This window comes from Pieris brassicae, chromosome 9, assembly GCF_905147105.1.
Source record: "Pieris brassicae chromosome 9, ilPieBrab1.1, whole genome shotgun sequence".
Lineage (NCBI taxonomy): Eukaryota > Metazoa > Arthropoda > Insecta > Lepidoptera > Pieridae > Pieris > Pieris brassicae.
The window spans coordinates 7,607,917-7,627,677 of NC_059673.1; the positions used below are offsets into that span (position 1 = coordinate 7,607,917).

Consider the following 19,761-nt stretch of genomic DNA (forward strand, 5'->3'; position numbering starts at 1 on the left):
CATTTTTCGGTTATGCGTCACATTTTTCTGTTACGCGCCATCTTTTTCTTGTCCCTATCACGGTTGATTCTAAGAGATTCGAAGCCATTAATAATGATAGTAATCATTCTATTACAATTAATGAAATTCTGTTATAATCTTAGTAGTAATAAGGTACAATGAAATAATTGTATTTTTTGTATTCATGTCTATGATAGTAAAAGCCTTTTGTTAAACTTTATCTTATTTTACAAATTTCCGTAAAGTTGCATATATTTGATCATTTTTCGAAAAATAAGGTCATAAAGAAGTTTCACTTCTTACGTCACATCGTTTTTTTTTACAGTAAATCACGCTGTTGATATAATATATATATACTCTTTATACCCTTTTTAGTCTAGATTCAAAAACAAGAAAAAAAGCAAAAAATCTTTTGTTGCCATTTGTTGTTTTATCGCCTAAATCCTGCATGGATAATAAAACTGTACATAAATGTATTTTATATCGGCTACTATAAAGTTAAAGTGTTTTATAGATGACTTCATAATAATAAAATCACCGTAAATTGAGGCAACTTAAGCATTTTAGTCAAATTTATGTAATTTGTCTGTGTTATTATAACACTGAAATAAATATCTAAATATATATTTATCTTGAAGGTCAGTCTATAATTTACTAGTCAAATATTTGTTGTAGGAAAATAGATTATCATAATAGATATTGAAAGTGATGATCTTTTTTGGTATGAAGTATATTTATTACTTTAAATCTCATATGAATTATGGGTGAAAATTTTAATAACAGGTTAGAATTATAAACTTAAATCTTTCAATTTAGTTTTTGATTTTGACAATTGACTATCTGATTCCTATTTTGAGCCTTTCTTTTGACTTAAGTTTGTTACAAAAAAATTGCCAGAGTTAGCATTTCCTTTCATTCCAATTATTTTAATAAAATTTATGCGTGATTGGTTACCAATCCAAATGTATGTTAATATGTTTTTTGATTAATTTATTACTTAAAATTTATAGACATTGAAACTACTAATTATGATTTGGATTTTAAGGATAAATAAAATAGTATTTTTAATGCATGCACATATTATGTACTAATTAATCATATGATATACTTGTTTAAAATATATTATTCGTTTTGGAAATAAAGAGGCTATAATAATAATAATGTTTTGAACAGTACAGAAGCAAAAATTTAAATGAATTTGATTAAAGCCGCGGTCTTGTACTTTAGTTTTTGTTTGTGGTTAAATTAGAAATTTAATCTTAAATCGGTGAAGGTGAATTCAGTATAATCTAATCTGATTGACATGGATTAAATCAAAGTAACATCCTATTTAAAAATTTAACGCAATTTTAAATATTTGTTGTGGAAAAAAGTTTTGTATGACATTGAGAATTGAATGGATTTGTTAAGCCCCGAAGATGGTTGGATAGTTTGGTCACGTATTCGACTGGTTAATCTTACAGCTAGAACGAGTAGATTATCTAAACCAGTTTCATAATATATGACATTGTGTATGTGTGTATGTCAGAGCGCTCAAATTTACGTGAGCTATTTGAATTGATGTTTTAATCTTGCTAGGAGTAACGACACAATATCCCACGATAAATGACATTTTGTACAACGCTGGCTAACTATATGTTAAGGAAATGTTAGCGGAACAGTACTCATATCACCAACGATTTATGAAAGCCAACATATATCTGTTAAACGTATGACTATACAGTATTTTTTAATTCCGATTTTAATAACATTAATTAACGTCGTCCTCGTTCGGCGTCAGAAATTATTTTTAATAACGATATCTTTGAGCAAAGCTATAATCTCATTTTGTAATATAATAAAAAAAACTTACGAAGCGAAGAACTGGTCAGCCTGTTCTATTGTTCCATGGAATGCAATTCTTCCATTCGCCAACAGCACCACCTGATGGAACAGCTCAAATACTCCAGATGCTGGTTGATGCACGGAGCATATCACCAGCTTGCCACCAATTGCGAGACGTCTCAGCCGTGATACCACTGAGTTAGCGGCCGAACTATCGAGACCTGTAGTCGGCTCGTCACAGAATAGAATTGGAGGGTCATTGAGCAACTGAGAAAGAGAAAGGTTTGTTATAGCGTGGAAGAATGCTGTGAAACAGTGGACCTACATTGTGGTGGTTATTGGTTGGTACCAGATTTAGCTTTTACCATACATTTTTGCAGGCTGTCGTTGTTTTCCTTTTCTAACAAGTGTTGTTAAGTTATAAGGAAAAATTGGTGCAGATTAAACGCACGATCAAAGGATTGAGTTGCACTTCTAGCCATCAGTTCTAACCGAACATGACACCAATTTCTTTATCATGAGACTAATTTGTATTACTGCACTATTCTGTTATTATATTTCATTATTGACATGAAACTCATACTAGCAATAAGTCACGAACAAAACACAAATCCACTTTCAATATCCGTCAAACAAATTTTTCAGAACTTTTAATGGTGTTGATTACAATACGAGTAAACCTTCAAAGGATGTACTAATAATTATAATATATTTTAGTTCCAGAATGACATATTTCAGCTAATATACTAAAGACCAACGGATTAACCGTGTTTTTGTTTAAACTTGTTTACTAGTTGCTGTTAGATATCACATTCTTGACATTTAATTAACGATTAATTTATTCGTCTTATATTGCTCTAAGATGTACCGTATTCGATACAAATTCTCAACAGTATGTTAATATTAAAATGGAAGATTTTGGTGGCAATTGACTGGATTTATTGCGTTGCGTTTATTGTATTTTTATAACCATTAATTAAATATTTATAGGTTATAGAAACTGTAAAATAAATAGATCAAAAAATGTTGATGATTATAAGTTTTAAATTCAATAATTGTATTTTATAATGAGAGTAGCGTAGCGTGGTCGTAAGATTCGATTACCAAGTTCATTTTATCTCATATTGTGCTACACATGGTGGTGACTATTTTGTCTGTTATTTGGAACTGTTAAAAAGTAATAAACAAGAGTAGTTTTTTAAAGTAAAATTTAAAATAAAAATTACTACACTTTTGCGTTTAATTTCTTCTTCAACTATGTGTTTAAATTTTAAGTACAAGAAATTCTTACTTGGACAGCCAAAGCGACTCTCTTCCTCTCGCCACCAGACAAAGCCTTCAGCTTTGTGCTCGTGCAAGTGGAAATTCCCAGTTCTCCAAGAAGTTGCTGCACTCGGCGAGATCTGGTGCTAGTGGTCGATCGTTTATCCATCATGAGGCGTGCCTGGAAATATTATTGTATGTAGTCTTGTACTTTTATCAACTACTAGTTTTCTTTTAATATATAGGAACGTATTGTACGTTTAAACATTTTTAATTTTAAACATAACATAAATAGTTTACTGGTATACTTTAAGGCCGGCCGACTTGCGAGCCTTCTGGCAATGTGAAGGCGGCGGTATCACTTAACATGAGGTGAGCCTCCTGCCCGTTTGCCTCCAATTACGTTAAAAAATAATAATAATAATTTAGGCCCACTGTGCACCACACCGGTCGCACGTAAGTTCATTATAATTGGATAAAGAGCTTACGGGAAACTTTATTGGATTCTCTATCGGATAGCTTATAAGTACACGGTGCGGAGGTTAAAAGAAGTTTTACAAAGGACATGTAAATACAGACCGTTGTTTAACAAATATTTAAATAATTATGTTGATTTTATGTACAATATTATGATGTTAGTAAATACGAGGTCATACGAGGAACTCCTTCGACTTTGAGATTACTGGCCACGGATTACCTGAGTTCAAGACCCAAATTAAATAATAGTATCAATCAAATCAGTTATACTATCCTTGGTGATTTAGATATAAAATGAAACAAATTAATATCCATTTAAGCGCACATGGATTGCGTGTATTTCGGAGCAGTTTTGAGAGCTCTTTAACAATAATCGTTATGTTTCAATAATTTTATATGAAACCATTATAAATTACACCCAAACTTCAGTAATAATACTGTCTATCTATTGGTGAAACCAAGAATGCGTATTTTTAGTTTGACGTGTTCAGCAGGCGCTGCCGCCGACTTCACTTTATAATGTATTCAATAATTAAATATTTTGAAAGAAAAAAAGCTACACGGTCACAAAAAGTGTACAAAGAAAGATTTATATTATTTATTCTTTGTTTTACAAAGTGTTCCTTTGAGACCAAAGTACGATCGCTGTGGACAAGGTCAAGTTATCCCTGATTTTAATAGCCTCACTTAATAGCCTCAGTTATATAGATAGAAACGTTTAAATAGAGAGATAAAATAATATAAATATTTTTAATAAAAACCAACAACTCCAGGTGGCATTAAAAATTTAGCAATTTTTTTACGTCAACATTATTCTAGCTTTAAAAACTCGTCCACTTATCTAGAGATATCGTATGTCTCACTATCGCTTAAATCTAGTTTCCTATTGCCTAGGAATTGGATGTTAATATCAGATATTTACATCAGATAACAAAAAATAAATCGAATGAAATAAAACGAGATAAAATCGATGGAACGAATAAATTTAATTAACATAACCAACCGCTTCACTTAGCCGTGTAGGAATCCTCTAAAATCGTTTATAAATAAAGGTTATATACGTTTAAGAAATCGGTCAGAGATAGAACTAATTTTACGATACTTTTGTCAAGTATTCGTCAAGAGTGTCTATGTCAAGAAGGCAGCGGCAGTTGCCTCCCGTAAAGAATCAATTAAAGGACAACTTTATAATGTTTTATTGCTTAATATATCTTAATTATTGTACCAACACCAACTTAAATTTTCAAGTTGCTTTATACAACTCTTCCTATCCTCTGCACTCACTTCTAGAGGTGCCCTTAACGATTTGCTCGAGACGCCCTTGGTATTCTAATACAATCTAAAACTAATCAATGCGATAATTTAAGCTTTTGACGGCTAAAACACGTCGATCTTTATACAATAAGTACACGTGCACTATGCTGTGTATGCGAGTTCGTGTCTGTTTAGCTTCACTACACCTACGATACTCGTCAATCTTTTTTCTTCGATAGCTATTTAATTTAATGTGTTTGTGTAAGGGATCTCGTGCTTGTTCTTTATTGATTGCGTAAAACCTGCACGGCATGCAGCTGGTAAATTATAAGTAAGAAAGACTAACGTCCCCATTGTATTGTTTTTATTGTGGTCTGTAGTGATGTTGATTTATTTAGAAAGACATTTCTGGCCCATTGAAAACCAGTATTGCTGGTAACTCAAATCGGAGATGGGCCCGATTTTGGTTAAGATTGTGTTTTTATATTCCATTGACTTATAAAAGCAACGCGTAACGAATAAATGATTTAGTGTTTCTATAGCTCTCAGTACATAATAGACAATGATTGAGTTGATGGCTGCCTGTTTTTGGAGAAAGATGATGGTAATTTATCAGTATTATAATTAATTTATATCAATAAACTACTGTTATTTTTGGAATTGACCATTTTTTTCATATATACCGAATATAGCCTCTGGACGTCCTCTGTATCACTTTTAAATATAATTCTATAAATAAAATGTAAATTAATCATTAAATTAAATCATAAATCGAATAGCAACACATAATAACCTATCTATGATCAAAAAACATGATATTTTGAATAATCAAAACTGGAAACTGATCTAGCTATTATCAGTTTCAATCTGTTGGATCAAAGGAATCGTTGGAATATATAATTTATCTATATTTTTTTATCTAAAGATATACAGCTGTGGCGACAATTATATTCTTAAACATAAGCGAGACAAAAACCTGCAAGAAATATTTCTATATTCAGTAGTTTTAGTAGATAGCCTCTAAAATCTACACATAGTGGCGTGCGATGGGTTAAATCTTTCATTATATAATCTCTTTATTTACAAGTCATCCGCGTAATGTCCGCCATCAATTTTTGCGATAGCTCGCCGGTTTCATAAGGACGTTTTCTTACAGCCGTTTTCTATATTCAATCCCCATCCCATTTTTACTACGATTGATATATTTTAATTCATTTTTTACAAAATACTTTTCAATAACCGATTCATGGATCAATAGTCAATCTGCTTTCCAAAACTTGCATTGCTAATTTTAGTCTAGAACTATATCAAACCTCTGTTGTTAATTTTTTCATTTTTCTAGTCCAAATTTCTGTCTTCGAGCAGTAATAAAGTTCCTGGCAAATAAAGGCAACACGTGAAACGAAACAAAGTGAGGAACCAATGTTTTTTTAGTAGGATTTCAAAACAGGGATTGTCATATAGATAATTCTCGATCAATTGCAATAAATCAGGATTGGAAATAATTTTCGATTATGCATCAAGTATAGAAAGCGGCTGCAATAGATTTTTCTTACTAAGTGCGCAGCCGTGATTCGAACGCATAACCACAGTGTAACAGGAGCACGCTCAAGGCACTGCTGTGAGAATCGCGGATATGCTTAATATATTATTATTATTTATCTATATTACGAAGTCGATAAAAATTGATCTTATCGTGGTCTCAAAAAGTTATTTAAAAGCACCTCGACATGATAACTTTACCTTTTAAAATTACTAAAGAACTTTGATGAAAAAAACGAAAAATGTGAGTCCCCAATGAAATTTAAGTTCTGAAACGATGTACAACTAAACCATTATTAGACAGATTGAACAGTCTGCCGATGTGTTTCTACGTTTTGCCCCTGTACAACAACAGCAACATTTGATTAGACGAAGAAACCTTTAAGATAATATTTAAAAAATACAGATGCGTTCGGTACTTTGAACGCTTTTTGATGTGGTTGTGTTGGAGGTTTGGGTATGGCTCAATCTGTTCTCCGAGTAGCATGGAGTCGAGTCCCTCATACTCTATCGCTTTTGAGATTCGTATTTGTTTAAAAACAAAATTTGCATTTGCAAAATTCTGAAGAAACACTATATATACTTTAATTTAAACAGTTTAAGTTGTATAAGAAAATTTAATTCGTTAACATTATTAGCTCGGACTACAGTTATAGGCTTTTTATATCTGCGTTTTATTTAAATTGATTTTATCTCTATTATCAGATTGAGATACAGATCTCACCTTAATATTCATACACATTCACATTTATTCTTCAAGGCGTTTTGTGGGCTATTAAAGAGAATGCATTCAAAAGCCATTAGCAAAAAGCTTTGTTAAAAATCGGACTAAAACTTGCATACTAATTTAATTAATATTTATTGTCTAAGTGTGTAATTAATATTTATGTTCGCACTACGAAAGGAAAACGCAATCTTCTTTGATCATTTTTTTATAGACAAGTGATGTGGGTGACGCCGGTGTCCTCCCGATATTTATCATCACCGTAGGAGCAAGAGTTAGGTGATGAATTCTATGTAATTCCCATATTTACTTTATAAGCTAACAATGTATCAAATCCATTTAAAATTGTACAATTGTATAACCCTTCTACAATGAAGCCATTGTAAGCTTTTGTAAACAAAGAGGATTACCACGACAGGTTATGGATAAATACTTTATATAGGACTTGCTGACACTGGGAAATTATGGAGACCTCGTTTTTATTCAATACCTTTTGGACTGTATATTATACGATAAATAAGACGATGCAATGAGATGAATCGACTGTATCCACAGATTTTTAAATCATTAATTAACGAATACATAAATCACGCTTCAAAGGCTAATGTGGTCAGAGACGAAGATAAGCACTGCTATAAGACGTAAAATAAAATATCTATCAGTCCCCTAATCTATAAAATAGAAACCCATTGTCGGTATATACGTATAGGTTCATAATAATTTTTACGTATCCTCTTTCAGTTTAGTTTTATGTTCCTGTTTAGTTTTGTCTTAATGTAACTATTTGTAATATATATTTTTGCACTTCTTGCCTACTTTATCTAATTTAGTGCATTTTTTCTCACAGTGGTTGCCTGGAAGACATCGCTCGAAAGCGAGAAGGCCGTCAGTTGCCCTCCTGATCATTTAATTATGTTCAATTTTTATATTGTAATGCAACGAAGTGATAATAAATAAATAATACGTTTTGTTAACGCAAACTATTTGTTTTATTTATAAACTTAATTCAACGACACCACAAGCTCTTATTAATTAAAATTTGGTTTAGCTAAAGTTTTTAAATAAAACTATAATTTATATATAAAAGCTTTATTTCTAGTAGAATATATCATTTTTCATAAAAAAATGATTACCTACAAAGGGTTTTAGCGCCATTCGATTATTTTTCTATTGTGTGACATAGGTACTAAATTACAGCTATCGAACCGTACACACGTAATCTAGGCATGTCATTCGATATTAATAAATATTAATATCACATATATTTCCCATCGAAATGTACTCCTCTGTAGAAAGCAGGTGGACTGACCAACAGACCATTCAAGCGAGCGACATATCACCTTACATATAGGGTTTTTATTAGTTACAAATAAGAGAACACTTACGTAGATTTGAGGTTAAATTATTTAGGAATGATCTTTTGTAGATTACGATGTTTTAATTACAAGTACTTTTATACTAGTTGTCCTATAAATCTTGGGCTCATCTATACGCAGGTATGAATCTAACGCGCGTACGGTGAAGGAAACGTAGGTTTTAGACACTAAAATCGTTGGTAAGCTAAATAAGACGGTATATTTTAAAACTGCTTGCTCGACTTGGGTTCTATAGGATACAAGTTCTGCTCCAAAAGTATATCATATAACATCAGTTAACAACGAATAAGTATCGAAATGCTTCGAGTAAATGCTGCCAGCATTAAAGGTACATTGCCCTAGGGACCAAAAAAAAATCAATTATTATAGCTTAAGAATATTGTAACCCCTATATATTTGTGTGTTGAAAATAAATATCAATATAAACGTTAATTTAAAATATTCCGTTTTTGTTAAAATGAACACGTACGTTTCATGTAATAACTCAATCGTTTCATTAACAATGGTCTAATAGGATAAACGGCGTTATGCGTGTGACTTCTGAAAGTGAATATGGAATTCTCTCACGCACATTCACTCTTCAAATGGCCCAATTATATACAGAACTTGAACTTCAATGCCCTTGTATTGAATACTAATTATTTACTTAGTATTATTAAAAAAAAATTTTTGTTACGGTATATTTCACCATTATAATTCTGCGTTATCCCTGAGTATATTTTTCAAAATATTTTAATATGAAGCCGAGACAAGGCCCTGGTTTCTCATTAAATTGGCCCCAAGTCAAAGTACACTGTAATAATGAGAAACAGTATTGTCGTTGTTTGGATGTCAGGCATGTGTAACTGTTTTTTAACGAACAATATTTGATTGTCTGACGATCCATAAATTTATATAAAAATCCGTGTTTTAAAAATTTAGCTTTATTTACTGTGTTTTATGGTATTATAGAGAACATGCCAAAGAGGAATGGAAAGAAGCATGGTGAGTGTAACACTGAGACATTGAAAAAGAGCAGAAGAGATAAGATCAGCGACCAAAGTAGAGGACATCATATGGCAGGTTGAAATGGACAAAAATAAAATAATAACAATTACAGAATGGCAACCACGCGATGGAAAGAGGAAGACAGAGCAATATATGGACAGACGATATAAAGAGACTAGGAGGCACAACTTGGACAAGAATAGCTAACATTAGAAAAGAATGTAAGCAGCTGGAAGAGGCCTATGTGTCACAGAACACGCAAAACGGGTCAAGTGCTGTATTAGATTAAGTATTATTTATATATTAGAATTAAGTCTTTATGTAACTTAAATAAGTGTTAATGTATTATACTCGGTCTCAGCAATAAAGGCTTAATAATAATAATGGCATTATAGAAGTATCGATCTTTATAAAATTTGTCCGTCTCCGTGAAATTTGAATTGGAAAAAATTTGACCGTCTCGAGGTCGATCATATCACGATGTGTTCTCATGAAATCATTAGATTTTGATCTATTATATACACAATAATTAATCACCAGAAACAAATATCACACACAAAACATTACTTTTAAAATGTATTATTATTACACAAAATACTTTTCATAGAATATAAACATACTCGATAATACTGTAAGAAAAAGGCTAAGCTTGATGCTACGCAGTCGTTGGCTTTTTTTTGTCGTCGTTTGAATTTCTGCAGTTCATTTATATATATCTCATTTATATATACTCGTACTGATGTTGCAATGTAGTGATTTTAATTCATAAAAATACCCTAAAAACTTACCATAAACTCCATATGTTCTGCAACAGTCAAGTCTTCAATGGACAAATCCTCTTGAGGAACAAAGCCAGATATCCTGGCGATCAGATCAGCACCAGCCAGGCGCCCGTTAAGCATGAGGTATCCCGTGGTAGCACTTTTGTCTCGACGACTTATAGCAGCAAGAAGCGTGGTCTTACCAGCACCACTGATAACAAAATGTGGTTAATTATAAATTTAAATGAATGTTTAAATATTTATTAATGAAAATGCACCACATACATATATATATATGTATGTATTTCAAAATAAATGACGATTATGGCGAAAATAAATTTTACAAAAAATTCAATATAAATACACTTCCAATTTTAGTTGAGAGGTGTATCTTCTAGGTTGGTTACACAGACGAAATATGGAAAACTCTACTAATTTAAAACCTTGGGAATGTATAAGACAATGTGGCAAATGTGACAATTAATGTTCTGCTTACAGAACATTGGTCAAATACAGAACGCTAACTTTAAGAAGTTAGCTTTTCTTAAAGTTAGCGTTTTCTGTATTTGACCATTTAACAATCTGTAATTTAACTACCGTTGTTTTTAACCCCTAACTAGTAAGCTTGTTTTGAAAATTCTCCCCAAATGACTGTTTAAAAAAATACAGAAAATGATTAATGATGTACGACTTAATACAACAAATACGCCATCGTGTTTGCATAAATGAACAAACCAATTTCATTCAACTTTTCGCTAATCCGCGTTCATAATGTAAGATGTATAATTTATTGTATTTTGTCACTACATGCGGTATACCAGCCGGAGGTGAATAGAATTGTTTTGTATTCACATTATATATTTTATTGTAAAAAATTATGCAAATTTTATTAGGTATTATGATTTTATAAGTAGGCTAGTAAATCATAGCAGTAGTGGAGCTATGAGTCTGCGATATCAATGAACAATTATTATCTATTATTCGATTATCCTATTTCTGTAAACATACTTCATTATTTTCTACTGTCTGTATATCTATCGACGTCGTTACCTATAAGGCCGCCGCCCGCAGAATTATTTTCGTTGAACTTCTCTGTTTGTCAATTATTTTATTCGGATTTTCAAATAAATAATTGACAGTAACGTCGTTCATTTATGTTTAGTTATTTTTTGAAACTATTGTTTTCACCGTAACTGTTCATACTTTTGGACGTCTTATTTTGTGTAAAAAATTTAATAAATCCATATCAATAGACACACTTAACGCGTCTCGTACTGGAGTATTTTCTTGTAAAATATCATATCAAAGACCCTTTGTAAAAATTAAGAATAACGTCATACATATACTAACTATCGATGTAAATTCATAAAAGGCCTTTATATCTGATTTGTGAGATTCCTTTGTACTATTGCGTGCTTGAATTATGCTTCATTAGTGCATTCCTAGCAATAAACTAATAAATAAATCGGTTAAATTCTTAGATAAATAATTCCGAGCAGCTTACTTTTATAAAATCTAAAGTCCTCAAACTTATATTATATTTAAAGTAGGATCTTGTTCTGTCAACCAAAAAAAACAAAGACGAACCGCACCATTTAGTCATTTGTTTAACTTTCTCGTTGGTTTTTTCTCTTTGTACATACATGTTAATATATAGTCTAGTACTTTAGTATTTAATTAACTTTTTGAACTAGTTTTCTTTTTAAATTTATAAACAAGCAAAGTGAGTTAAAGCGATTGTGTCATGCGACGAAACATAAACTTTAACAGAACTTATACAGAAAACTCACCTCGATCCCATTAAAGCTATTAAGTTGCCAGAAGATACGATGCCGCTCACTAAAACAAAGTTTAACACATTAAGAAGGATTATTTGTTTTTGCTATTTATATTTATTAACTAATAATAATTCTGCAACGAGATGAAGTCATAAAATAACTGCTCAAATATAAGTCTTTCTTCCAGTTTTGGTTTTGTTCCCTTTGGAGTAGAAACCTTTAGGGCGTGGGATTTAAGTTAACAGGCACTTAGTAAAGTTGTTCTGGTGACTCCAGAGCTGGTGTCTTCCTCGCTCAACGAATAAGAATCGCAATACAGCGAGGAAATGCTGCCATCATAACGTTACACTGCACTGCCACAGGGATCAAACTTTTTAAATTTGTTGTAATTTTCTATTAAATTTTTGCCAAACACACAAATATATAGTATTGTATATTTGTGTGTTTGGTAAAGACATGTAGATTTAGAGTCTTATTATTTTAGTCATACGTTACTGTTATTTTATTTCAACTTAATTAGATTTAGTTCAGTTTGCTATTTCTAAATACGTAACGTAAAGAAATAGTCAGTAAAAGTATAAAGTTCTAATGCACTATCTATAGAGGCCTTAGCGACGGCTCAATGCATTCTACTTGATTACCATTCATGATCTTAAATTGGATCATCGCACGATGAGGGGAGTGATCATACTGCTAGGTACTTAACACAGAGGCGGAGATTTAGGGACTTTTCTTTTTATTAAATACTACATACAAATACATTTACATTAAAAAACCAGAAAATTAACACAAAGATCCTACAAGATTAATATTAGATTATCTTCTTAATTAAAATTAATATATTATGTACGCCTGACAGTCGTATGTCACATTTTACTGTTAATACCATCGTAAATATTTTTTAAACAATTTATTACAAAATGTGTGTGATTATCACTTATATATGGGTTATATCATTCAAGGTCGTACAAATCTAGCAAGCATTAGCATAATTAAATTTATTAAAAAACTTGTCATGTCATTATCATTTTCCAGTTCGACTGCATAATTTTGGAGACGTAGTAAACAGTTGTATCTTTCGGGTAGCAACAAACTAATCAAATACCACGAATTATATATTATTTTATTATCCGTATTTACTCTGTTTTACACAGTGAACTATTTGAATTTTATCTGAGCATAAAGTAAGGAGTTGGATGTCCGATGTGTTTCTTTGAAATATTCTTGGAAAGTCATGTTACTTCAACAACTGTAACGAAATCTAAATTTACAAACTACAATACTTATGTCATACTTAAATATATGTGATTAGAGGACCTAATTATCTTTATTGTACTCTATTGAAATAATGTATATGCAATAATGCGTACGATTTTGTTTTTTAAGATCAACGTTCTATAAAATATCGTGAAGGAATCTAATGTAACTAATATAACAAGTGTCAAACTAAATTTGACATTTCACAACAACTGTGGTTTGTGGACTCCGATGGAACAGTCCGGTGAAATCTGATACTATGGGTGAATTAGGAGCAAAATAAACAACATTTAAGTTTTTAATTAACATATATACTTGTTATATGTGTAAATATATATAAGAAAATAATTTAATAAAATCTTTATTACTGTTTCTTACGATAATGGTGTGAATGTGTGGTGTAGGTGTGACCCCTACAGCGCTATTTGACTCTCAGGCAACGTGTTGGTATCACTCACAAGCTTTCAATATTAACCATTTTATTCAATAAAATACCGCCCGCAGCGAAATTTCATAAATAATAGTATTAGGAAAAATCTCAGACCTATCATATACCTTGGAGTATCTATAATGTAATTAAAGCCATTTCGGAGAAGTTTTACCACAATGCGTGTTGCGGCAATTATATATTCGCACTTTAAATGCTTAAAATGATTTATATAATTTACTTTAATTGTAATGTTGTATATAGATTAAGGTATACGAATTTTTGTTAAACATTTCACAGAGCTGTGGAGCGATGTAACGTCCACTCGCTGTGATGTTTAAAAAGTTCCTAATTAACTTTTTTAATTAACAAAATTACCGTTCGGGTTTAACGTATTCGTGCCATATGTATTATCGCTATCGAAACTACTTAAACGAATACATCATTCATTAGATCAACGATAGTTTTCTCTGGCAGATATCTCACAATTATGTGGCAAAAACGTGATGTTTTTGCGTAATTAATCACTAATCAACGTCGCTAAGCGATTTGTATGAAATCGCTTTCTGTGGGACATTACGTTGGCGTTTTTGAGATTATTATTGGGTGATACCAAAGCTATTAAAACATTCACAATTAAATCTCTTGTTTAAACAAATTTGGATGATCAATATATTTTCAAATTTCAATTCCCTAGGATCATATTCAAGATTATGTTTTCTTTTTTAAATAATGTATATTGACGACACATTATGAGCACTTGCGTTGAGCTAATAATTAAATTTGTCATTTCTTCGTAAGAATACACTTATTACTTGGCTATACGCTCAACTTGTTATGATAATGATACCCTACGTATGAGAGACAATTCACTTTGGTCTGGTATATATTTAATGACATTTAAAATCGTACTAAGTGGTCCTGTCTAGTGGACAGTTTTTATAATACTTTAGTTTAAAATATATATAATGATCTTACCTCCATGCAACACTTTAACTTCCTCATACGTTGCAGACCGCCAGATGCTAGTCTGTGTCTTCCTCTTCCTATATACAGAGAGGTCTTTCCAAGCCAGAGTGAGGTTCTCTGGCGTGTCACCGAGGCCAGCCATCTCGTCATCGTCCCAGTTGACCACGGCTCCGGTGAGGACATTACGTGTGGGCAGTTTGGGTATCATTAGTGCGAGGTCCTTCATTTTTCGGCTACGTCATTTGGTTCTGTGGAATAACAAATATGTTTGGATTCGTTTTACTTTTAAATCACATATTGCTGTACAAGTATAGAATTTTGAAATTTACAAATATGCTATTGATTTTTGATATCTAGTCGTCACAAACACAGAAAGCGGTTTCCCACTGGGTTCTTATACAATTTTATTGTTCTATTAGGTAATGATATTTTTTAGACAAGGATTATTTTTCTAAATCCCTGGCCTACCTCAGGGATATTTTAAGTTTATAATATTTGATGGTGCGCCGAGATACACGGGAAACCGACTGCGCCACTTATCCGAGAATATTCATTAAACATGTATAGGCAGACGTGTCGCGGCTCTTAAAATGCTTCACGAATTAAATTTTTTTTGCGGAAAACTTCCAGAATCTGAAGGTCTTTAAATATATGCTAACAGCTCTAGAATTAAACTTGTGTTAATTTGTTGCTTCAGGTCATACCTGGCAGCTGGGAACACTGGACATTCTAGAATAAGAAGTAATACGTTTTTAAATAAAAACCATGTAGATGTCCGGTCAGAGTTTGTTGCAGGGTAGAAACAATCTTCTTCGAGATTTAGGTTTTAAAAACGAATTGGAGTCCGTACTCAATCTCGTCTTAAGCTGAGAATTAATATAACTTCCAGACCAAAATTTAATAAATTACATGTCGAATTATTAGCGTCCACCTTCATACTTTTGTGGTTATTAAAAGTTGACAACTAGATTTGAGTTTTATAAACAAGTGTTACCGTAAATCAAAGTTATTAAGTACAGCTATAAAATGTTATATAAACCTGAGGATTCCTGTGCTTGGTTATTTATAATTATGTTTGTAAATCAAAAAGCTTTATAAATTATAAGTATATCCTGATCAGAAAAATTAAGCTAAATTTATGTAAATAAAAACTTATAAATTATAATAAAAATATAAATAATACAATTTATGTAAATAAAAACTTATCCTCCAAGCGCATTTATATCATAGGTGCAATTAAGCCACGCCTTTATACTAACGCCCATAATTTGAATACTAATTATAGTGTGAATGGCTAATTTCAGTGCAAAATATGAGAAATATCAATATGTAAAAAAGTTTTTTGTGTAACATAGCATATTCTTTTTAATTAACATTTAAAACATGACATTCAAATATTGTATAACTGTCATTAACAGGGTAACAATATACAAACAAAAGACGATGGTGACTGCTTGTTTTCTATGATTGTCAAACGATGAAATTTACGAACGCGTGTCTGTGATTAGACTAAAAACAAAATTAAAGTATGAAAACCGAAATCAAGTTACATACACTTAAGTTGGCCTTTGAAAATGACGATCAGCTATACCAGAGATAGTGACCAGAAACAAGCGAAACGATTTCGTTTTTCATTTTACATTCTCAACTCCATTCGCAAGTCTTATGGCAACTCCGTGATGATGTGGTATTAATTAATACTAAAATAAGAACCAATGGCGCAGAACATAAGACTGTGTTTATCTGATTTGCTAAATATTTAAATAAAACTTCGTTACTATGAATTCATGTTTATTTCAGTTAAGATCTACTTTAAAGAATATAAACCTATGTTTTTAGATATTATATTGTTGTTTTCTAAATCTCATAGGCTTGCACCGGAATCTCCTTTTCGCGTTAGAGACAAGAGAAGAGTATTTAGTGATAAGGTGTCGTGATGGTTCGTTTGCAATGAGGGAGAAAATATACTAATTACAAGGCGAGTTAAGATGATGAGAACGGGGCTGGTAATCTTGACCGTACGTGAATAACATTTAAAATTATATTTGAAAATGGGCTGGTTAAATTAAGGGCTTAACCTTTAACCGGCGAGCATCTTTGTGATATTAGCAACATATACGGTCAAGGAGTAGACTCCTTTGGGTGATGTTGTTTAATTATATATATAGATGCTTTCGTACTACGTTATTCCAAGTTTGCGTAAATGTCGTAGTAAAAATTAGAATAATAGTCGGTTTTATGGTAAGGGCCTGATTATAAATCTGCTGAGGTGCGAATAACGGTTTCTCTATGTAATCATTTATGAGCATGAGGACGGAATATATAAACGTTTACGTATTTAAATATTAGTTAAATAAAATAATATATTTAGCAAAAATAATATGGGGAATAATACGGCCGCGTATTGGTAATAAGCGATGCTTTAGACAAAACAGAAAAATAATAGGTGCAAGAATTGGGTTAACTATTTTAACAAAAATTGCAAATAATTTATATCTACGTACTAAATTATTTGAATAAAATATTAATATAATATATACACGGTTTATTTGCAAACTTTTTCAAAAAATCTTCGGGAATATCTAAAATAGAATTTCCAATGGCGACTTGTGAAAAAATTACTGTGACAATAAAATAGTGACACTATTTGATAATAAAATTATTTAAAATGTAATTAATTCTTGCTTCACGATACATTTTAAGAATCCTTGTGTTCTTTTCTCAATCAATTATTAATTTACGAAAAATCCTCAAGTTACTTAACCCGTGCACTATGTAACAGAGGTGTTAAATACATATAAATAAAAAGAAAGATGTGACACCACACCACAGTTATTACAGAACATAAAACGATCTTCTAAGTTATCACATCCTGACATCTACAATGATCTCAATTGGGGAGTAATTTCGACAGTTATTTTGTCATTGCTTCGTTTTAAAGTACCTACAGTAACACCGAATTTACTAAATTAATTTATAATAATAAAGATTTTAGTAAAGAATTCTACTAAGAAAAATATCGATAAATATTAATAAAAAATAACTTTATTATATTTTGCGGTTTAAAACACAATTTTAAAAATATGTACAAAATTTGAAATAAAATTTATCAAATATAAAAGTCTAACTTATAAAAAAATTAACACAAATTAATGTAAGCAAAACTACATTATCTTAAAATATCGCGTAGATTTTTATTATAATACTGACCTGACTAGGAATAAATAACTTATTTGAGCACCATTTGGCTATAAATATTAAAATATATTTTTGGGTAGAGCCGTCCACTTTGTGCTTTAACGACACCAATAATGGCAAAGGTACAGTCAAGCCTCGACTATAGTGAGATGTTGACGAAACCACCTTTAGCGATATAACTAGATATTTTTGCAAATATATTTGTAGATAAACACTTCTAAATATACAGTCATATCAACCATTAATTTATTTACAATTAATATAATATTATTAAAAAAAAAAATAAGAAGCGGAGGCGAGCGTACACGCCTAAAATACAAAAAAAGAACATTGAATTGTTAATCTAAACCATTTCGAGAATCCACTTGAACATATACGAAAGGTTTCATCAAAATCGGTCCAGGTGCAGGTGAAAAGTCAAGAAACTTATGTCCTATATCAAGTGGCGAATTGAGGCTTTTAGTGATTTTAATCGGTAAGTACTTATTATTATTAGTTATTTAACAGTTAATTTTGTGTTATGCATTTTTTGTAGCTGAAGTTTAAACAATTCGAGATACTATTATAATTTGATAATCTTGTTCGTATTGTTTCGAATTAATTTCATTTTCTGACACGACAATTTACAAATACAACACAATTTTTATCTGTTGGAAATAAATAAATGGATCTAATATAAGGTCATAACTCATTCTGCTTTTAAAATTATATTAAAACTATCGTTTCTATGTTAATGTTGTAGTCAAATTTAATAAGAATTTATCGAGTGTCAACGCTACGAACAGCTACGCAGCTAATTTGGTTTGCAAATAGAACTAAATGGTTTTATTCTTACCGTGTTGCGAAACATGCCAAAGATTTTGTAATAACTATGAAAAAATTAATTCAAGTCGAACGACATAAAAATGTTTAACAAAGTTATATGCCTGAATTGATTATAATTGAATCAACGTGAAGCTAATACTCGGCTAGACGACACTACATAATGGGCATTACACCTTTTATTTAATTATAGGGGGATAAACGAGTCTACGGAAGCGCCATAAAAGGATATAACAAATGCACAACATTGGTGTGTTGCCGGCCTTCATATATGTATATTGTATATTAGCAGACTCGAGAGACGTTGTTCCGTCATAACAGCATTCTAAACTGTCTATAACACACCCTTCGTGATCCTGGCCTTCCGTTTCAAAAACAGTCGGGAGAAAATAAACAAAATAAACGCGTTTCTATACACATAAACTTAAGTTCGAGTGTCTACAGCGATCATATTGAGGCCAGATTAACACTATATTTAGTTTTATGTTACAATGTTGTGATGTTAATAAATGTTTCTTTCTCTATCCAATCACAGATACACGATACGATTCCTCGTTACGTTCGATCAATAAAAACGAACGTATGTATGTAACCTGACATGATTTAAGTTACATTTAGATATATACATATATATATGTGTTATTTAATATTTAAACGGTAAACATCGCACACTTGAAACCAAAATGAGTCCTTTAATTTTTCCACACTCATAAATTGTAATTTAACATTCTCGTTTCCAATGTCCAAAAAGGTCGACTACGCATAGTGAAGTGTTAGATTTAAGAACCGTTAAAGTTAGTTTTTCGTCAGCGTTGCAAACCCCACTACCCCTAATTGTATGTTTGTTATAAGCTTATTTTTAAAACAATTAAACCCAGCTTCAAACAAAGTGTTTCGTTCAATATATATTTCAACATATGTTGCGCAACAAGCGCCACTAAACCTGAGGTGAGGTTGAATAGTTTTTTGTTTTTATTTTATGCCAACATACAATTTATACTTCAAGATAGCCACGTGCCACGTGTTCCATGTTAATTCGGTACATATAAATATTTATGTATCTATCGTTCTAAATGTATATTCATGAGAATTTCGAAGGTTT

The 19,761-nt window shown here is 31.3% G+C and overlaps 1 protein-coding gene across 3 annotated transcripts in view; it reads right to left on the minus strand.

Annotated features, from left to right (window-relative positions):
- Positions 1-19,761, minus strand: part of LOC123714117 (protein scarlet-like) — a 50,699-nt gene that overhangs the window by 22,268 nt on the left and 8,670 nt on the right. The window contains exons 1-6 of one of the 3 annotated variants that reach the window (XM_045668258.1): positions 17,850-17,969; positions 14,649-14,887; positions 11,999-12,047; positions 10,236-10,419; positions 3,116-3,268; positions 1,853-2,091 (exon numbers count right to left, since the gene is read on the minus strand). In XM_045668258.1, coding sequence (XP_045524214.1) covers positions 1,853-2,091; positions 3,116-3,268; positions 10,236-10,419; positions 11,999-12,047; positions 14,649-14,865 — 842 coding nt within the window. In that variant the 5' untranslated portion in view covers positions 14,866-14,887; positions 17,850-17,969. Of the gene's footprint in view, positions 1-1,852; positions 2,092-3,115; positions 3,269-10,235; positions 10,420-11,998; positions 12,048-14,648; positions 14,888-17,849; positions 17,970-19,761 lie in introns of those variants that run through there. The other 2 variants (XM_045668257.1, XM_045668260.1) reach the window with 2 other exon arrangements.